The 22,194-nt window shown below is 40.6% G+C and overlaps 1 protein-coding gene across 2 annotated transcripts in view; it reads right to left on the bottom strand.

Annotated features, from left to right (window-relative positions):
* Positions 1-21,990, bottom strand: part of capn15 (calpain 15) — a 270,213-nt gene extending 248,223 nt beyond the window's left edge. For both annotated transcript variants that reach the window (XM_048609645.1, XM_048609644.1), the window contains exon 1: positions 21,327-21,990. In XM_048609645.1, coding sequence (XP_048465602.1) covers positions 21,327-21,520 — 194 coding nt within the window. In that variant the 5' untranslated portion in view covers positions 21,521-21,990. The remainder of the gene's footprint in view (positions 1-21,326) is intronic.
* Positions 21,991-22,194: the final 204 nt, after the last annotated feature.

Below are 22,194 nucleotides of genomic sequence, written 5' to 3' on the forward strand. Positions count from 1 at the left end.
ATGGTTTTCTAAGGCAACCGAAAAACTATTAAAGCCACCAAGTTGTAGAAGAAATCACCATGGCTACAGAAATATTTGCAAGTTAATTATCAACATCACATACACAGAAAATCCAGATGTTACTAACCCAAGGGTTTAACACCTAAACAAACTAAATAAGCATCTGTATCTGTGCTGCATGACTCTATACTCTATATATAGTCAGACAGTTTATATCACAGATGGAAATTTAAAATGCAGGTGTTCTTTAACCAAAAGCCAATATGGATCAGTGGGTACAGGAGTGATGAATTAATGAGACTTTGCGCGAGACACAAGTCACAGAATTTGGGATAACTTCAAATTTTAAGATATAGAAATATATATAATTTTGGAGAGGATATCGATACTTAGTTTCAGATTAAAAAAGGAAGTTACCAATTTGCTTCAGCCAGGGAAAGGGATGGAACTGGGAGCATATATATGTTAAATATTCTGTCAAATATTAGTTATAGTTTAATTATTTAATGGAATATTTCACTGAATATTTCCTAAGGCATGCAACATTTAATATTATTTTTGAAACATTTTTGTTTATTTGCGTTAGTACACAGTTTGGCACCTCTGTTTGAGGACAATGTTATGGACACATTGGAGTCTGCTGATTACTAAGCATTATTCAGTATGCCTTCACGTGCAGGTATGTAAAGCACTAATTCATCCAAAAACTACTGAAATATACAGACTGCTAAATGAATTACTGCAATGAAAATATTAAACAGGATTTCAAAACTGAAAATTTTATTGCAGTTTAATAATGACCAAATGTATCTGCCAGATGTATTGTCATCATCATTTTGCATTTAGTGGATACTTTAATACTTCAGTAATAAATAGTACAAGCAACTCTCAGTGTAATACTAACTTGATAAAGCACAGCATGTTTAGTTTATAAACCAGGTTGGAATAAACAAAGCACTGAGAAATGCAGAATTAACCTTCACTTCTAGAAAGCAGACAGAAAATGGCCTGGAGTTATACTCTGATTACCAATCCACAACTCTATTACCCTGCTTGAAATGTCTGAGAGTACAGGTCAAGGTTAACCAGAGTTATCTCCAAGTTATTCTACACAGCCAAATTATCACAATGGCTTTAACTGAGGAAATACTTTCTTTGACAAAACATCTGAGGTCTGCAGCAACTAAAGAATAGCTCTGGTTTTGTAGCAACAACCAGTAGGAATATCAAGGGGAAAATCTGGGGAGGCCTGAGGAAGGAAATTGAGGAACATAGAAAGAGAAGGCCATTCAACCTGTTCAGCCTGTTCTGCCATTCAATTAGATCACGACTGATCATCTTTTTCAATGCCACTTTTCCATGTTATCTCCATATCCCTTGATGTCATTAATCTTTAGAAATCTATTGGTTTCTATTTCAAACTTTCTCAATGGGATAGATACTTCAAAAAAATTCACCATCTTTTGACAGAAGAAATTCCTCCTAAATGGCCTTCTACTTATTTTGAGGTAACATCCTCTGGTTCTAGACTCACCAGCCAGAGAAAACATCTCATTTAAATCTACCATATCACAGCTTTTAAGAATTTTATAATTTTCAGTGAGTTCACTTCTTATTCTTCCAAACTCTAGAAAATAGAGGCCCCATTTTCTCAACCACTATTCATAAAACAATCTTCCATGCCAGGGATTAATCTATGGAACTTCTGTTACACTCCATCTCTGACAAGTATATATCTCCTTTGATAAGGAGACTAAAACTGTGCACAATATTCCAAGCATGAACTCACCGAAGTTCTATGGAATTGCAGCAAGTATCTTTGCTCCTGATCCCCTTGCGATAAATACCAAAATACCATTTGCCTTCCTTACTAACTGCTGCACTTGCATGCTAGTGTTTAGTGACACACGAAAAAAAGGGCACCCAAGCTGTCATATTTTAGGAAATATTCTGATTTCCTACCAAAGTGTATAACTTCACACTTATTTACATCCCATGTCATATGTCATGTTCTTGTCCATTCATTTAACCTAAAGGCTTTTGCATCATCCTCATAACTTACATGTCCACCTCGTGTTGGCGTCAGCAAATTTGGAAACATTACAACTAGTCCCCTCATTTAAAATTATTTATACAGACGATGAACAGCTATGGCTCTAGCACTGATCCTTGTGGTAACCCAGTGAAAACAGCTTACCACCCTGAGAATAACCCATTTATCTAGGTTTATTTATTTGTCACATGTACTAAGTATAGGAATACGTAAGTACACCGGAAATACACAAAGTCACCATTCACTGGCGCCCACTTGGTTACAAAAACCAGAATTAAAAGATTTTAAACAGAACCAAAAGGTAAGCAAGAAAAATTAGTCCAGATTTCAGATCGCATCTCCACAACGGTGAAGGCATCGCTCCAATCACTAGGATACCCAGGAAGCCACCGCTGCATGCAAAAGGCCCCCTCTCGCTGCTATCACAGCCTCACCGGTCCCGCTCTCGTCGCCGCCCACTGCTGCCGTCACCGCCCACTGCTGCCACCTCACCGGCCCCACTCTTGCCGACCACTGCTGCCGCCTCATTGACCCCGCTCTCGCCGCCATCACCGCCTCACTCTCGCTGACGCTCAATCCGCCATCTCTGCAGGACACAGCCCATGTGTTCAGCTCCTGTCACACAGTTCCCGGTCGCGACCCAACTCCTTAGGTAGATAGTTAAAAGTCTGGGGGGATTGGTGGGGATAGAATTACTGCTGAGAGGAGAAAGAAGAGGAGAAAAAGAAAGGAAAAGGAAAGGGAAATGGCGAGCAGAGTGGAACTCCAAATGACACAACTTACCCTGCCACCATCGTGCAAAACATTACTACCGTCTGTTTTATGTCTAATAACCAATTCTGAATCTATACTAATGTATTAGCCCCCGCCCCCATACATGTCCTTCAATTTTGTTTACTCATCTTATTCATGGGACATTTTCCTTCTGAAAAATCCAAATACACTACATCCACTAGTTCTCCTTTATCTTTGCCATAAGAACTTCCTGAAAAAACTTCAGCAGGTGTGTCAAACATGATTTTTGTTTCAATTCTGCCATATTTTACCATTCGTTTCTAAATGTCCAGGTATCACATCAGTTAAAATAGATACTAACATTGTTTCCCTGCTCATTATGTCAAATTATCCTGTGGCTCTCCATTCTCCTTGCTTTCTTAAATAAGGATTATAATTTTCTACTTTTCAATCTGTAGGAAACCTTCCGGAATCTAGCGAATTTCAGAAAATAACCAGCATTGCAAACTTTATCTCTGGAGACACCTCCTTCAACCCTGTGGGATGTAGCTAATTTGGTCCGAACCTTCAACGCAATTACCTTTTTGGTATTACATCTTACGAATTTCTTTCAGTTCCTCAATTTCACAGGTCCCTTGGTTGCTTAGTATTTCTGGGAGATTGTTTGTACCTTCTTCCATGAAGGCAGAGGAAAAAAAAAAATTTAGCTTCTCAGCCATTTCCCTGTTCTCCACTATAAATTCACCAGTGTCCATATGTAATGGGCCTACATTTGTCTTAATTATTCTGTCCCTTTTCACATACCTAAAGAAGCTTATACAGTCTGTGTGTATATTCATTATTAGCTTGTATTTATACTCTCTTTGACCTTTCTTCAATCTATTCCTTGATCTTCCTTTGCTGAGTTACACATTGCCCCCAATCTTTGGGCTTACTGCTGTTCTGGTCATTATTTTGGAAGTTATTTTATTATGTCATTCTACCATACAAAGAACAAGCTCCCACACATGCTGAAATAGTAAGGCAACCAAATTTTTCAAAGCTTCAAATTCTTTTCACATTTTTTGCAATCCTAATTAAGAGAATACATAAAGTCTGCCAAATACAGCATCTTATTCAGTCAATCCAAAACAATGAAGGTCCTATTAAAACAATTCTGAATCCACAGTATACAATGTGCTCAGATTTCCTATAAGCAGCAGCAGCATTTAATGCTCCCTCTCTGAAAAGACACCAAAATTTACTTTAAACATACTCATTATTGATCACACAATATAGAGGAAAGAAGAAATCCACTAATTAAATCAGACACATTTTCCACAAAGGTTAAAGTGTAATCCATTGTCTGCCATTCTCAGACACAAGCAGATCATCAATATTTTATAGGCTTTTAATTTTGTTGAAAAAATGGAGTCCCAGATTCTGCTATTATTACACAGCAAAAGCAATCTGGTAAGGCAAGTCAGGGCAGGGTGTACACACTTAATGGTAGGACCCTGAGTAGCGTTGCCAAACAAAAAGATCTAGGGTGCAAGTGTATAGTTCCTTGAAAGTGGAGTTGCAGGTGCGCGCAGTGTAAATCGTGGTATTTTCCCCAATCAAACTAAATGAAGTAAAAATGCATGTAACGCAGATTTGTTACTGAATGCTAACCTGAGATGGCAGCAGAGTAGGGCTCATCTGCTCCATCCGCTTCTCTTTTCTTTCCTCTTTTCTTGTTTTTCTTTTTTCCTTACCTCTTGTGAAGAGCTCTGTCACAGTGACAGCATCGACAGAAGGTTTGAGTTCCCGGCAGCTTCTGCATCGACGAGATGAGCCAAGCACCAACTCATGACTGCTACAGTGGAGGCGAGTTTGGTTCTCCACTGCCTCTGCATCCAGCACAGATTCATGGAAGTGGTGAAGGTGCGTTGGAGCCCAATATAAGATCTGGTGGCATCGGCAGTGGCTGCATCGACAAGGTGGGCCCAAAGCAGACTCTTGGCGGTGGCAGTGGAGTCGAGTTTGGGCCCGTGTGGGACCTGGCAGCATTGGTGGTGGCTGCATTGGCAAGGTCCAGCAAGAACTCATGGTGGTGGCAGCAAAATGGCACCAAAGAGTGGTAACTCTAGTTCCAGCCTCACAGCAAGGGGCCTAGTGATTAGCTGCTCCAGGACCATGACTGAACACTTAACAAGAAGGACTATAAAGGTGAACTTCATTTCCTTATTTTTCTGCCTTTATTTTCTACGTTTTGGTTTATTTTTGTGTTTTACGATGGCACCAGAGAGTGGCAACACCATACAACACTTTTCACAGTATTTCGTTACAAAATACATTTGACAATAAATGAATCAAACAAATATATCAAATCAAAATAATGGATAAGGCGCTGCCCTCCTAAGACAGGCATTGTGGGTTCATGAACCATCTGGGGTGCTTTCATTTAATTATAGTGTCATAGAGTTATACAGCACAGAAAAAGACCCTTCAGACCAATCAATCCATGCCACCAATAATCCCAAACTAAACTAGTCCCACCAGCCTGCACTTGGCCCATATCCCTCTAAACATTTCTTGTTCATGTACTTAAACAAATGTCTTTTAAGCGTTGATACTGTACTCACATCCACCACTTTCTCTGGAATTTTACTCTACGCAGAACCACTCCGAAAAATTGCCCCTCATAGATTTTCAAAATCTTTCTCCTCTCATCTTAAAAATATGACCCCTAGTCTTGTAGTGTGGATGAGCAGAGAGATCTCGGTGTCCATGTGCATAGATCACTGAAAGTTGCCACCCAGGTTGATAGGGTTGTTAAGAAGGTGTACAGTGTGTTAGGTTTTATTGGTAGAGGGATTGAGTTTCGGAGCCATGAGGTCATGTTGCAGCCGTACAAAACTCTGACTCTGGTGCAGCCGCACTTGGAGTTGCATACAGTTCTGGTCACCACATTATAGGAAGGATGTGGAAGCATTGGAAAGGGTGCAGAGGAGATTTACCAGGATGTTGCCTGGTATGGAGGGAAGGTCTTATGAGGAAAGGCTGAGGGACTTGAGGCTGTTTTCCTTAGAGAGAAGAAGGTTAAGAGGTGACTTAATAGAGACATACAAGATGATCAGACGATTAGATAGGGTGGACAGTGGGAGCCTTTTTCCTCAGATGGTGGTGGCTAGCACGATGGGACATACCTTTAAATTGAGGGGTGATAGATATAGGACAGATGTCAGAGGTAGGTTCTTTACTCAGAGTAGTAAGGGCGTGGAATGCCCTGTCTGCAAAAGTAGTAGACTTGCCAACTTTAAGGGCATTTAAATGGTCACTGGATAACCATATGGATGATAATGGAATAGGTTAAGTTAGATGGGCTTCAGATTGGTTTCACAGGTCGGCGCAACATTGAGGGCCGAAGGGCCTGTACTGCGCTGTAATGTTATATGTTCTATGTTCTTGTAAGTCCCTACCATAGCGAACAGACACCTACCATTAACCTTATCTCTACCCCTCATGATTTTATAGCCCTCTAAGGTCATCTCTCAACCTCCTCAGTTCCAGTGAAAAAAAGTCCCAGCCTATCCAGCCTCTCCTTATAATTCAAACCTTCAATTCCAAGCAACATCCTGATAAATGTCTTCTGAATTCTCTCCAGCTTAATAATATCCTTCAATAACAGGGTGACCAGAAGTGGACACAGTACTCCAGAAAAGGCCTCATCAACATCTCATACAACTTCAACATAATGTCCCAATTCCTATATTCAAGGGTTTGAGCAACGAAAGCAAGCATGCTAAACACCTTCTTAACCAACTACCTATATGCGATGCAAACGTGAAAGAGCCTCTAGGTCACTCTGTTCTATAACACTACCCAAAGCCCTACTCTTAACTGTATAAAGTCCTGCCCTTGTTTGTTTTACCTAAATCCTATACCTCACATTTATCTAAATTAAACTCCATTTGTCACACTCCAGCCCATGGAGCCAACTGATCAAGATTTTCTTGGTAATCATCCACAAACTTACCAACAATGCCTTCTATTTTCTTATCTAAATCATTTATGTAAATGACAAACAGAAGTGGACTCGGCACCGATCCCTGTGGAACACTGGTAGTCACAGGCCTCGTCCAAAAAACAACCCTCCATCATCTATTACTCTAAGACTCTGAATACTTTTTTTTTATATCACATTTGCTAATCACTTGAAATCTGTGTCTTCTCATTTTCAATCCTTTCACAAGCAGGAAGAGTTTCTCCCCATTTACTCTACCCACGCCTTTAAAAAACTTCTCCTTTTCGCCACTTTCTCTGAGGAAAACAGTCCCAACACCTTTCCAATCGACCCTTATAAGTGAAGTTTCCTATCCCTGGAACCATTCTTGTAAATCTATTCTGAATTCTCGCTAATGCATTCAAATCCTTCCTGTGCTGTAGCACCCAGAACAGTACACAATACTCCAGCTGAGTTCTAAAGAAGTATTTTCTACAAGTTCAGCATATTGTCTTTGCTCTTGCATTTAATATCCATTTTAATAAAGCCCAGGATACTATATGTTTGATTAACTGCTCGCTCCACTTGTTCTGCCATCTTCAATAACCTGCACACATATACACCCAGGCCCCTCTAATCCCGCATCCCCAAAGTACGTACTCCCTATTTTGTATTGTCTGTCCATGTTCTTCCTACCAAAATGCATCATCTCACACTTCTCCAAATTCATCATGTTAGCGGTTCAATCCACCAATTTGTCTTTGTCCTTCTGGAGCTCTCCTACTCATCTGCTAAAACTGCTCACTTTTCCAAGACCATCCTGGCTTTTTTACTACACTGCAAACCATCTCCCCAGTCCCTTCTATTCACACTTCCAACAAATGCAGAGTGCTGATCATTTTAGTGACAAACAAGACCGAGATCGTAATTAGCTATCTCTGCTGCATCCTTCAATTCCACTAACTCACCTGGCCAAACATTCTCTCTGCTGTCCCTCTCTCCTTTAAATCTGTTGTCATCAGCTTTCTCCTCAAAAATCCAACCTTAACTCATCAGTTCTGAGGAAGAGTCACCGGACCCGAAACGTTAACTCTGTTTTTCCTTCACAGATGCTGCCAGACCTGCTGGGCTTTACCAGCAACTTTGTTTTTGTTCCTGATTTACAGCATCCGCAGTTCTTTCGGTTTTTACTTAACTCTTTGATGCTTGCAAACTACCAACTCATCTCCTACATCCCCTTCATCTGCAAAGTTCTTGAATGTATTGTTACCTCCCAAACCTACTCCCCTCTTTCCCAGAATTTTGAATTCCTCAAGTCAGGGCACCTGTCATGGTGCTACAAACGTTTCTATCAAAGTCACAGATAATATATTAAGTGACAAAGGCAAACTGCCCTTCCTCAACGTTCTTGATATTCGACATTCTCACCGCCCTCTAAATAAAGACATCACCTCTAAATTCCATATTGGATTTATTAGTGACTATTTTATATTTGTAGTCCTTAATTTTGAACACCCTATTTATACAGCATCTTCCACAACCTCAAATTATTTTATAACTAATTGAGCACTTCAACACAGCAATCACTGATGTAGGTAACATGTCAGGAAACTTGGGCACAGCAAGGTCCACAAGTAGCAATATGACAATTGGCTGCATACCTGGTTTTACTGATGTTGGTTGAGGGATTAAGATTAGTCAGGTCACAGAAGAACAGCTCTCCATTCTTTGAAAAATGTCACAGGATCCTTCACTGCCACCTCAGACAGCAGATATACTCTGATTTAATTATTTTAATTCATTCGGGGGATGTGGGCATCACTGGCTGAGACAGCATTTTTCATTCATCCCTGGTTGCCTTGAGGTGGTGGTGTTGAGTTGCAGGATTTTGACCCAGTGATAATGAAGAAACAATAATATGTTTCCAAGTCAGGACGATGAATGGCTTTGAGGGAAATTTGCAGATGATGGTCTTCCATGTGTCACCTTGTCTTCTGGGTGATAATGACTATAGGTTTGGAAGGATCTGTCCAAGGAGCCTTTGTGCATTTCTACATTGCATCTTGTAGATTGTACACACTGCTGCTGAGCATCTTGTAGATTGTACACACTGCTGCTGAGCATCTGTAGTGGGGAGGGTGAATGTTTGTGGATGCGATGCCATTCATGCAGGCTGCTTTATCCTGGATGACGTCAAGCTTCTTCAGTGATGGTAGAACTACACTCAACCAGACAAATGCAGAGTATTCCATAACACTCCCGATTTCGTGTAAATGGTGGTCAGGCTTTGGGAGTTATTCATTTCAGGATTCCTAGCCTTGGGCCTACTCTGGTAGACACAGTATTTATGTGGCTAGTCCAGTTCAGTTTTTGGTCAAATGGTAATCCCCAGGATGTTAATGATAGGGAATTCAGTGATGGTAATGCCATTGCATGTCAAACGGTGATGGTTAGGTTCTCTTTTGTTAGCAATAGTTTTTGCCCAGCACTTGTGTGGCATGAATGCTACTTCTCAGCCAAAGCCTCGATTTTGTCCAGATCCTGCCGCATTTGGACTTGGACTGTTTTCATTTTGAGGAGTTGCGAACAATGCTGTAATATCAGGAAACATCCTCACTTTTGAGCTTATGATAGAGAGATAGTCATTGATGAGGTACCTGAGGGTAGTTAGCCAAGGACTATACTCCTTCCTATCTGGAGGAACTCAGATGCAGCAGTAGTGTACCTACCTCTGTTCCAGAAGACCAGGGTTCAAAATGCACCTCCCCCAACAGTGTGAGATAACATCTCTGAACAAGTTGGTTAGAAAATATCTACCTTGAGGAACTCCTGTCTCATCTGAAAGTGTAGTATTCTCTCCATACTGTGCTGAAGTTTCATTCTGGAATTATGCATTCAAATCAGGCTAGCCGAGACACATCTGACATTTAACAACTCTGATCACATTTGTGCCATTAGCCTGCAATCTGGATGATATCCTTGAACTCTTGAGGTGATGTGAATGGACAAAATTATGATTGCACAGGTAAATAACTACTAGAGAGAGTGTGAATTTTTTTGCACACCTACAGTTTGATTATACACAAATCCAAATATCAACACTAATATTCCATTTGATATATCAAATTAAATGGAAAATTAAAGTAACTTTTGATGAAAAGTTGTATGAAAATAAAAGTCACTGCATCTTCTTGGTGCTTATTTCTTCTGCATATTCTGATAAAGACATGTTTATAGATAAAGTCTACAGGATAGAAAGTGTACATGTCACACAAAATAGGAGTGGGAGGCATGGAAAGTGGCAATTAAAAAGAGTAAATATAGCAGGTCCTCAAATGCATGTCATAACATAGACAAAGCACTCTGCACCATTACCATCTTTATGACAGGTTCAGTAAAGTTCGTAATGATGAAATATATAGAACCGTACATTGTAAGACAGCTCTCTTACAAACTAGTAATGCATGCCAAGGATAAATGTGCCTCATTCCAACTCCGCCATAGTGTCAGATTTGTTAGTTACACTAAATCATGTTAACAGCTTTAACTTGTAAAATAAATGGTGAGAAGGTGAATGGGGATCTTCAGCAAATAATACACTCAGAAAAGACCTACTGTAAACATTGACACACTCCTGAGGATCCTGCATCCTAGCTTTTAGATAACCTGGTCAGCTGCCCAAAGCACAACAGTGCCATCACTGTAGATTCTTTTTAACAATGGAAATATGTTTTCCCTAATACTCATTACATTAATAAAAGCAGGCCATAATCAGATACAAAACTTTGATGATCTCTCAATGAGTTTAGAAGGCTCTCTGACCCCAGGAGAAAAATATACGTGCTAATTCAACACAAACAACATTGCAAATTTTTCTTTGCAAAATGACACAAACAAGGAAAAATCTATTTCAACGCTAAGGCTTCAGCAATCAAGTAGTTAATCTACAATGATTTTGGAAATAAATGGCAATTCCATCTGAATACAGCCCTCCCCATTATGTCTTAATGATTATAGCCCACATCCCTGCACATACAGACGCCACTGAGTTCATGTATACAGCCCTAGGATATGTTCAAACTTGCTGCACTATTTACTTAGTATCACCTTTAAAACCCCAGGCTGAGATCAGAAAGGCTGTCATCTCTTGAGGCCACATACAATTCACAGTTTTCTGAGGGCTGGATAATGTCACAGGGAGAAAAAGGAAAATCTAAATCTAAAAAGCAACTTCCCTCCCACCTTGACCGTTTTGCAAAAGATTTATATTTGAATCCCCTTTCTAATAGCCCCAAATCCCATAAACCCTATCTACACTGTCAGAAATATTATAAAAATCATTCAACAGTTGGATCAAAACACAGAGGTGAATATTTAAAGGCAACAATGGTTACGATTTATTCCTAATCCCAATAGATTGATATTTATATATAAAAGACAGGGTAATTCTTACACATTTACAATAATTATTAAAGCAATATTCCATTGTATTTCAACAGAAAAGGTGTTAAACTGGGAGAATGCAAGTGATAACTGGCACTAACTGGGAAGTACAATAATTTACAAGTGCACAGAATTGCTGAATGGAGTTTCTAACACAGTGTGCTTCTTTAATCCAACCATGGTGCACTGGCTGGGAATAGCTGAGGCTTCCAAGGATGACAACATGAAATCACAATAAAGGAAACCAATCTTCATCCCCTAAAGACGCTTTAATGCAGGGTTTTTAGGTGTTATTCCACTGACATAACACTTGAATTCGCTGAAATCAGCAGTAACTATTAGATTTATCCTGTTTTCAAATGCTCACAGTACATATTCTGAACTGAAGTTATACCTGCACTGGTGTTTGTGAATTTTATATTCACAGCCTAGTATCATACTTCAACTGAAAGCCTGGTAAATAGAAACCAGATAATATCATGAATCCTCATCATTCTGTTCTTCTCAAAACTGAACACCTGAGGAGAGGAAAGGGAACAGTAAAAAGTATACTAAAAATATCTAAGTTGTTAATTGTTCTCGCTATAAGTAATTACGAGTACACAATATAACTTTCAGTTTGAACTTTTTTTTAAAATGAACTCATGATAAATGAAAGCACCCGATTTGAGAAGCAGACAGACCTTTAGTAATGACAATTCAAAGGGTCACCCACATTTATTCAATACGGTCAGAGTATTGGAAAACATTAAATAACGGTGGAACCATGTCCCAACAAGGGGTTTACATTATTCATACAACTTCCCCAGATCAAAGAGTTTGAAAGCATGTGGCATAATTTACAGATCAAGCGACAGGCTTAAAGTTGGAGATACTTCGTTTAAATCTTTATCTGGAACATCACAGATGTGCCATTAAGTGACAACAGATTGCAGGGAGATTTAGGGTTCATGTGGTACCGTGGTAATGTCCCTACCTCTGAGCTAGGACAATCAGGTTCAAGTCCCACTTGCTGCAGAGTTATGTGATACCATCTCTGAACAGGTTGATTGGGAAAATAATCTAAATTGCAGGGATTTTTTTTCTGGTTTGATCATTGACATTTCTTAAAGAAAGGCAGTTCATATCAGCCTGGAGGCAGCTTTGAGACAAGCAGAGAAAGAATCTCCCAAGAGCTGTGGACCAATAGAAGAGGGTTATCAGAAAATACCAGTTAATAACTGGTCTCCACCAAAATTCCAACAGTCTGTAGATTGATCTCAATGGCTCCTTCTAGGGCGCACACTTTACCACACTGATTTTCAAAGAAGGGATGGAGGGTTGAAACCTGTTAGTTAAAGAAAATAACACCTTAATTTGTACATGAGGCCTTAACAAATCATCAGAATGGACTCTTGGCCAGTATGGAACTCCAAACCTGCCGAAAGCAATATCCAACCCCTGGAGCATGTGATACTTCATAACTCTTGCCTTGACTAGTGTTTTGTTTGGCCTCAAACAACCTGATGCTTAGTGGTAGGACAGCAAAAGGAGACCTGTTCCTAGGTCGGTCAAAACTCTCTAATATACAGGAACATTCCATTTTCTCACAACCATTAACCAACAAAGTCAATGCTGTAAAGATAAAGAGTTTTTTTTAAACGACAGTCCAATTGCACCATCCAGGAGTAGGTAAATGCTTATTGGTTGGCAGCAAAGGGAAAGGAAAAGATAGATAAAGGATTTAGCCAGGGTGGGGTGGGAGAGAGAGTTGGATGTTTATAAAGGCCAAAGAAATGTCACTTCATAATGTAAGGGTTAATTTCTTCCAAGCAAGGTTTTCATTAAAAGGTCTAATCTATTTGAAGCACTAGTATGAACTAAAGTACAACTTTGTGCCCTAGTGAAGACAGCTTCACGATTTGATTCTAATTCTTCTCATAATTTTAGCAACTTAAGTGCAATAAAACAAGACAGATCAGCCGACCAGGAACACCAATAGACGGTTCAAACTCTTTGACAGAGTCGTAATTTGTTTATTTAAGGGTATTATAGGGTCTGAAAATTCATACTGGAACACTCAAATCAAACCACCTTAACACAGCAGCATCTGGACAGATGAATCACCCCAATAAAGCAGGGTGCACTCAGAACAACTCACCACAATACAGCAGGATCTAGCTACTTCTGGATGATGCCTACAACCAACTGCTAACTACAAAATGCACTAGCACTGGTGAATAACGTTGCACGACTGATGTAAGTATCTAACAGATTACCTCATAAAGACTGGGATAGTAGTAGTGTCAAGGAAAAAAGACAGACTGAAGAGGTTCCTGATCTCTGTTCAGGAGAATTTAGTATGGTTCAAGTTCATTGAGAGAGGAGGCATTGCTGGATCCGGTTTTGAGGAATGAGGTGGGCTAAGCAGATCAACTGTTGTAGAATCACAGGAGATCTACAGCACAAGAAAAAAGCTCTCCGGTCCATCAACTTTGTACTGGTCAAAAACAAACCAACTGTTCTAATCCAATTTTCCAGCTCTTGTCCTATTGCCAGAACATCTGAAGAAGGGTGACTGGAGTTGAAATGTTAACTCTGTTTTTCTCTCACCAGATGCTGCCAGACCTGTTGGGTTTCTCCACCACACTTTGACTCAAAGACACCGTCCGTTTGACAAGCTTTCTACAGAATGTGTGGTTAAAGTATCGTCTTCCTGCAGATGGACCGTCAGGCAAAGGAAACGCATCACAAGGTAAGTAAATTAGGTTGAAACAACGTGAGAAGGAAAAGGAATGAGAACCACACAAAAAGCAAACTATTAAAGTCAGGCCTTCCCAAAGTGAGGGTTGCAAACACAAAGTAAAGCTTTGCAGGTTTTTATTATTCAATCATGGGACCTGAACATTGCTGACGTAGTAGCTGCCCTTGAGAAAGTAGTGGTGAGTTGCCTTCTTGAACCATTGCAGTCCATATGCTGTAGGTAGTCACACAAAGCCATTAGGAAGGAATTCCAGGATTCTGACCCAGGGATGCCCAGTCTCGAGTTGCTAGATCTGTTTAAAGGCTGCCCCATTTAGCACAGTGATAATGCCAAACAATATGACTTAAAGTTGTACGAATGTGAAGGCAGGACTCCACGAGGACTGTGTAGTGATCACTCATGCTGATACCATCATGGACAAATGTATCTGCAGTGGGCAGGTTAGTAAGGATGAGTTCAAATATCCTACTTATTAGGTCCATCACTACACAGCACAGACCCAGTCTCGCAGCAATGTTCTTTAGGACTCAATCAGTTCAAACAGTATTGCCGCTACTGAATCACTCTTTATGGTGGTCTTTGAAATCCCCTACCCAGAGTACATTCTGTACCTTTGTCACCCTTCGTGCTTCCTCCAAGTGTTATTCAACATGGAGTGGTATTGATTCATCAGCCAAGGACTGACAGTACATGGTGATTAGAAAGGAGGTTTCCTTATCCATGTCTGACCCGATGCCATGAGACTTCATGGGGTCCATTGTCAATGTTGAGGACTCCCAGGGCAATTCCCTCTTGACTGTATACTCCTGCACCTCTGTGGGCCTATCCTGCCAGTTGGATAGGACATATCCAGGGATGGTGATAATGGTGTCTGGTACATTGAATATAGGATATGATTCCATGAGTGTGACTATGTTAGGCTGTTGCTTAATGAGCCTGAAATACAACTCTCCCAATTTTGACACAAGCCCCCAGATGTTAGTAAGGAGGACTTTGCAAGATTGACAGGGATTTTTTCTTTGCTCTTGTCATTTCCAGTGCCTACATTGACGGCAGATAGTCTTTTCTGTCCTTTCTAATAATTGTTACAACTAAATGGAGTACTAGGCCATTTCAGAGGGTGGTTAAGAATCACCAATTTTTCAGGTCTGGAGACACATCTAGGCCAGACCAGTTAAGGACAGCATTTTCCTTCCCAAAAGGACATTAGTGAACCAGATAAGTTTTTTCCAATAATTGACAACGGTTTCAAAGTCATAACTAGACCCTTAATTCCAGATTTTTATTGAATTCCAGTTCCATCACCTAAGCTGGTGGGATTCGAACCCACGTCCTCAGAACATTACCTAGGTTGCTGGGATAACAACTTAGTGATAATACCACTAGGCCATCAGTGAGAAATACTATGTTGCTCACAGGCACAGCAAAGGGAATAGTAAGTACACCTGACACTCTTTCGTATGTGATCCTTAGCACTTGTGCGTTACCCCTTCAGAACAAAAAATGACAAGAATTTTTTTCTCTGAGCATTGTGAAATTTTGGAACTATGCCTCAGAAAGCAGTGGACACACAGTCATTGAATATGCAAGTCAGGGTCTCAAATCAAGTCACCAATCCTTTCCCTTAACCACAGCATGATGCAAAGCTTAAAGAACAAAGTATATTGAAAGGAGAAACACAACAAACATGACATGGTACTGCAATATTTTGCAGTGTTACTCAAGCATTCAAAGTCTGACACTCAGTTTTTTCGACCTAGGATATTGGAAGTTGGGATTAAAGCACACTACTGGGATAGAAGTGGTGAGTCTTATTCTGTACCTGCGAGTGGTGGACCTAAATTTCTAATGGTGTAGGAGTCGGCATTCACTCAAGAGGCCGAACAGCTTCTTTCTGTGCTGTATTGTTCTCGGACTCCATAAATAATCCACTTCACCCTCATTACTACCTTTCATCTTGGTAAACTAAATTTGCGGCAGGAATAAGTAAAAACATTGAGACAGTCCAGAAGGGAACATTTTAGTGTCAAATTGTCCTGTACTATACATATCAACATTTAAATGCTTTATTTATAAACTGTACTCATTTATATCTAAAATTGAAATGAAGGTAAAGCTTGTACATGCTAACACAATGCCTGCTTGTAACTGGAAACATCCTACCAGCTCTACTGTTCTCTTGCCTCTTACTGATAGACTAGAACTGGTACTAAATGTTTCACCTTTTGAAAACATGCATTCAAGGAGATGAACTAGATTGGCGGCTGGAATGAGCAGGTTGTAAGAGCATTGTGAAATTTTGGAACTATGCCTCAGAAAGCAGTGGACACACAGTCATTGAATATTTTGAAGACAGGTGGACAGATTCTCGTTAGGAACGGGAATAAAAGGGTTATCATCAGGAAATATAGAAATGTGGAATTTGAAAACAAACAGATCAGCCATGATCTTTTAAAACAGCAGAGCAGGCTTGAGGGGTTATACAGACAACTTTTTTTTGTATATTCATACGTTTTCAATATATAAAAAGTCACTCACTCTGCAACAAAAGTGCGTTACAAAGTAAGATACAATGGAAATGTAATTAAGAAGAAAAAAGGAGACTGAGGCATCATTAGATGGAAAAGAAACTAGAACTACATAAAAACAGCCAATAATTAGGCACAAACAGCTCAGTACAATAATTTTAGTGTAGTTGTAACAGAAAGCTGCAGGCTTTGCTGCATGTCCCATAGTTAATACAGATCAGTTGGGTACATTGAAGTAAAAATTTATGACATTGAACTAGTTCAATTGTGATATGAAACTATGAATTATATATACAGCAATGAAAGATGTTTCGATATTTCAAAATGATGAATGCTCCAAGGTAAGAAGCAAAACCTTTAGGCATTGTTGCATTTTTAATTGAATGTAAACACAAACAGCTATTCTTCTTCTGTAATTACTGGAAGCATTTTATTAATGGTGCACAGAACAGTGCATTTTGTGTGCTCATTATGTAAGCTGAGATTTCTAGCATGTTCTCATTACTCTTCCACTTACCTACTCCACCCACTCAGTCTTCCTCTTGCTCACTCCTGGACTGATGTGACAAATTAATGATTGCAATCTCTACTACAATTGGATTAGTTCCATGTGAATTTAACCCCATGCAGTAGGTGTTTGTTGGCTATTTACAAATTATTTTCAAAAAACATCACATATTTCTCTCCAGGTGACATCACTAGCAAACTGATAAAAGCCTGATTTCTCCTTCCCGTTCCTGCAAGATATATTTTAAGATTCATTTTATGGGTACAGGAACACTAGCACGGATTAAATTAATGCCCTATTACTAGTTATCCTAGGAAGGTGGTGAAAGGTTTCCCTCATAATATTTAATACAACGGAGTATTTTCTAAGCCATTTCAGTGGGCAGTTAAAGGCAACCAGATTGATACAGCATAGGAATTGCATGTAGGCAAGGTAAGAATGGCACATTTCTTTCCTAAAAGAATGACTGAACTAGTCTTTTTCTTTAAAAAAAAATGAACTAATACAATTAATGACCATTTTTACCGAGAGCAACTTCTTAATTCCCACACATTTAAATCTGAACTCAAATTGTCAAACTACCAGGGTGGGATGTGAACTCATGATTTCTGCATTATCAGTCCAGTAACAGAACCATTGTACTATCAGTGACACTTCTTTACTCTTTTTGAAGTTGAGCATGTGGTCCACTTCACCACTTTATCCATCACTATGCTTTTAACAATGAGGACTAAAATGTGACACCACCGATATTAGCAGCATCATACAACATTCATACGTGAACAAGCTAAACGCATTTTTAATTCTTTCAGGATGATGATGATGATTAGATTTATTATTGTTGATACAACAGCAGCATACTGCAGAAAGCACAAAACCTCAATCTTAGCCCTGATTTCCTCCTGTAGGGAATCTTCAATCTTCTAGGAGGAACAGAAGAGACACAAATGCCACTCTCAATTAATTGACCTCAAAGTTTGCACAATAAAAGGTGCCATGAAGAATTACACCATCTTTTCTGTAGGTTTCTTGCTTAGTGGTTTCTGCATATTTTCTCAGCAGAAAAATATCTACAGTTACCAGGCGATTAGAAAGAATACTTACAAACTGAACAACATTTGTTTCCATAGATCTGTAATCAAAACAAACATTCAGCTCAGCAGCAGATTGCTTCGGCTGTTATCTCCATTACTGCGCAAGGGAAGTGCAGGCTGTACAGTGGTGACAACAGTCACAACTTGCTATATTATATCAACCGTGTCTTTCATGTAAACTTTCTTGTTTCTTCTACAGAAAGTATCAGTTATGTTTAAACAGAATGCTTCTTATACCAGCCTGATTGCTACCTGCAACTGCCTTCTTCCCATTTCCCTGCCACTGTTGAACAGATAGTTAACACTTGACTGTTAGCCCTGACAGAATATCAAATATTGATCCTGTCCTCACCTATCTACATGCACACACTGTCAGCAGATATTGCATGATGAGGGGCTACACCGTCCCCTCAGACATGGCAGATTCTGCTCATATCAGCAGGACTCAAACCTGATGTGTCTAACTCAAAAGGGAGTTAGTTAGCTCAGTTAGTTAGATGGCTGCTGTGCAATGCAGAATGATGCCAACAGCACGGGCTCAATTCCCACACCAGCTGAGGTTATCATGAAGGACTGTCCTTCTCAACCTCTCCTTTGGCCTGAGAAGTGGTGCCCCTCAGGTTAAACCACCACAAGCTGTCTCTCTCCAATGAGATTTGGTCTGATAATCATAGTAACTTTACTTACCAGAGGTTGCATTTACCCATACCATACCTCCAACTCTCAACCAATGAAAACCTAGAGACAAAGTGGGTGTCCAGCAGCTTTTTTATTTTCTAGAATTTTCTCTTATCGCACCTGTTTTCAAATGTAGTAATGTAAATGTGTCACAGTTTTACAATTACAAGCCATTCAGCTCAGTGCACCCAAGTTAGCATTTTTACTTGATAAGCAGCCTACTACTCTTCAGCTAACCTCATCAACTTATCTTTCCATTTTTTAAATTGGGATTATCCACCCTCTCAAATGCATTTATAATGGTTATCTCAAATACTCTATGCGATAACAAACTCTACACTCAAACTACCCTAGGTAAAGAGGTTTCTCCTGAATTTCTGATTAATTTATTAATGAGTATCTTATATTTATGGGCACTAGTTCTGGTCTCCCAGAAATCAATGTGCTCTGGCTCCTTTTCCAGAGAAAAGAACCCCAACCTGTTCAATCTTCCCTGATAGATACAACCGCTTAGTTTTTGTACCATCTGATAATGTTTTTCTACCTTTTCTAGTATCTCCTCTATATTTTTTTTTCCAAGAACAATGTATATTTTGTGAACAATGTAAACTGGTCACTGTATTCCAAATACATTTCTCTGGTATGCATATTCATTAATTTGTAATTTAAACAGATCTTTTTCCTGACTCAATAAGAAATTCCACTTTCTTTTATAGTTTTAAAAATGTGTTACTTTTTCTGTCTCATCTGACCATTAGGTGGCAGCTTCTTTTCAAGGGATCATAACCACGCAAGTGCTCTCCAGTCCAAGGGGTAGTAGGAGGGCAGAATGTATAGATCGATTTAGCAATCATGCACCATTCAATGCCATTAGTTTTGTCAGCCACATAAACAGGTTCTCATCGTGACAAAATGGTCAGTTCATGTGTAGCAAATGGACTGATTTTCACAAACTCTGTTACATCAGTATCTCAGAGAAAAGCACAAATATGGATCTTCTGTTGCACAATTTCTGGCATTTTTTTTTTTAAAAGGCTATAAATCATTTCTTAAGACACAAACAATTTCAGATAGTATTATAATTGGCCACCTAGAGCAATCACAAAATCACACAGGCTATGTCTATGTGAAACACTGAGCTGGAAAACAGCAAAACAAACCTCAGGAAACATTTTCCCTCATAATTAAAACTCAACATCTTTATGAACCAGACAGTACACTACAATAATTAAATGAAAAATCACAGGGAGCTTCACTTTCCATTCACTCGGGCAGGGCTTCCTAAAGTGGGGTCACGAGCTGAATCTTGGGGTTGCAAGCTCTAAGGGGGCAATAGCCACTGGGGATCTCAGAGAGTTATACAGCTGTACTCTGGCTCGAACAGACCCCTGCTCTCACATAAGGGCCATGACAATTTTCAAGCTTCGAAATGGGGTCACAGCATGGAAGAGTTTGGAAAGCACTGCTGTAGGGTGAAATGGGCTATATCTGTAACACAGTAATCACATTTTTAAAGCCTTGCACAGTTACAGGACACAATGTAAATGTAGAGATAATCTATGATAATCAACCTTTTGAATTTACTGAACTTTTCTCCCACTTCACAGGTCAACCCCAGGTCAGACAAGATTTAGATTACACACCTTGGGATAAGAGAACTCATGGGATGCTGTAAAGTGCAATGTTAAACAACTGATTCTAGATTCCTGGTTTATATGACGACAGAGGAGCTGGATGTTTAAATACAATAATAATGTAGAAAAATAATGTTTTTAGCCAGCAAACAGGAACTAGTGCACTGTCAACATAAATTTCAATACAAGCAGATTTAATAGGATCTCTTCATATTCCATCCTGGAAAAACAAACTATACCAATCTGATGACATCTCTGTAGATTTCATAATACAATTAACCCAGTTAACCCTTTATCCATCCAGATAACAGCAAAATAAAATCACGACGATTTCAGCACAGACCATGATCTAAACAACAGATTGCTTCCTGCTTACCTGCCCAATCTGTTCCTGCTCTTTTTATTCAAACCTACACAGCCATTACTCTATACCTCACAAGCTTGATTCATTCCTTCTGTTTTGCAATCACTTCTGCTGCTGCTCTTTTTTCTCAGGATTTTGTTCCTTTCAATTTTACAGATCTTCAGATTTCTGTTAACCTCGCTGTACTATAAAATAAATGTTTCGGCAACATCCTCGAATACAGTTTAAATTTTACAGTTTCCCTTTTATTCTTACGGTATCAGTGAAGCTTATCCAAAAAAAAAATGTTCCTTACCTTGCACCTGTTCAATCCTATTTTTACCATAGCGACTTTGAAAAAGTGCAGTCTGATCTACAACCTCCGGCTCTTGCCACTGCGGGCTTATTCCTCCTCAGTTTACTTTCTGCTGTCCCACAATCACTCAGAATCGTACTGATTACTGCTTTCTAATTTAAATTCACACCCCTGATCTCTCCCCAACATGTAAATCTGAGTGGAATATCTGCGATGATGTCCCTGTTAAACTCGGATTCAGTGACTTTTGCCAGTGTTTGTAGCCTGCCTCCCCACCCGGTTACCTGCTGCGACTCCGCGGGACTTGCTGCTGGCGGCTTCGGGAGCTCTCTACCCGAGCGGCGGCTAGTGTCCCGCTCACCCAGAGCGGACTCCCAGGGCCGCTCCAGCCTGGCGGGGAAGCGGCGGCGGCGGCGGTGGTGGCGGCGGGGAGGCCGGGGTTTGTCTCCGCGGCGAAAGATGAAGCAGAGGTTCCCATAGCGAGGGCTCCGTGTCCCAGGTCAGAGCAGCACCGGCACAGGATCCATCCGGGGGGTTCGGGAGTGGCCTCCCCAAACCTCAGCCCCAGGACTGCTCCCCGGCCAATGCTGGCCGCCGCCTCTCGCTGCCTTGTCCACGGCTAAACGGTGAAGATCCCCAGGCAGCCGGAGTCCGCTCCACAGCCGCTCACACTCAGCTCCCTGCAGTTGACTGACAGCAGCAGCATCAACAGGAGCAGGCGCAGCACCGAGAGAGGAGGGGGCAGGGACGGAGAGCAGCCCGGGGCTGCAGAGGAGGGCAGGAGGTAAAGAGTCTGTGAGAGGCCCCGCATGGACAGTATCGGATTTCGGATAGGGTGGGACCTGGGACAGCGTTGGGGTGGGGAAAGTGGGGGGTTCTGGGGAGAATGGGACGGTGGAGGAGAATGAAGGCATGGGTGGTGGGGGAAGAAAAGGGTGGGTTGTGGAGGGTTGGGGGGAACGCTTGGGTGGCGGGGTTTTGAGAGGGAAGAACGCGTGGGTGGCGGAGGGTTGTTGGGGGGAGAAGAACACGGGGGCGGGGAGGGGGAGAACGCGGGGGAGGGAAGAACACGGGTGAGGGTGAGGGTGGGGAAGAACACGGGTGAGGGTGAGGGTGAGGGTGGAAGAACACGGGTGAGGGTGAGGGTGAGGG

The sequence above is a fragment of the Rhincodon typus genome, chromosome 21 (genome assembly GCF_021869965.1).
Source record: "Rhincodon typus isolate 14 chromosome 21, sRhiTyp1.1, whole genome shotgun sequence".
NCBI classification, from domain to species: domain Eukaryota; kingdom Metazoa; phylum Chordata; class Chondrichthyes; order Orectolobiformes; family Rhincodontidae; genus Rhincodon; species Rhincodon typus.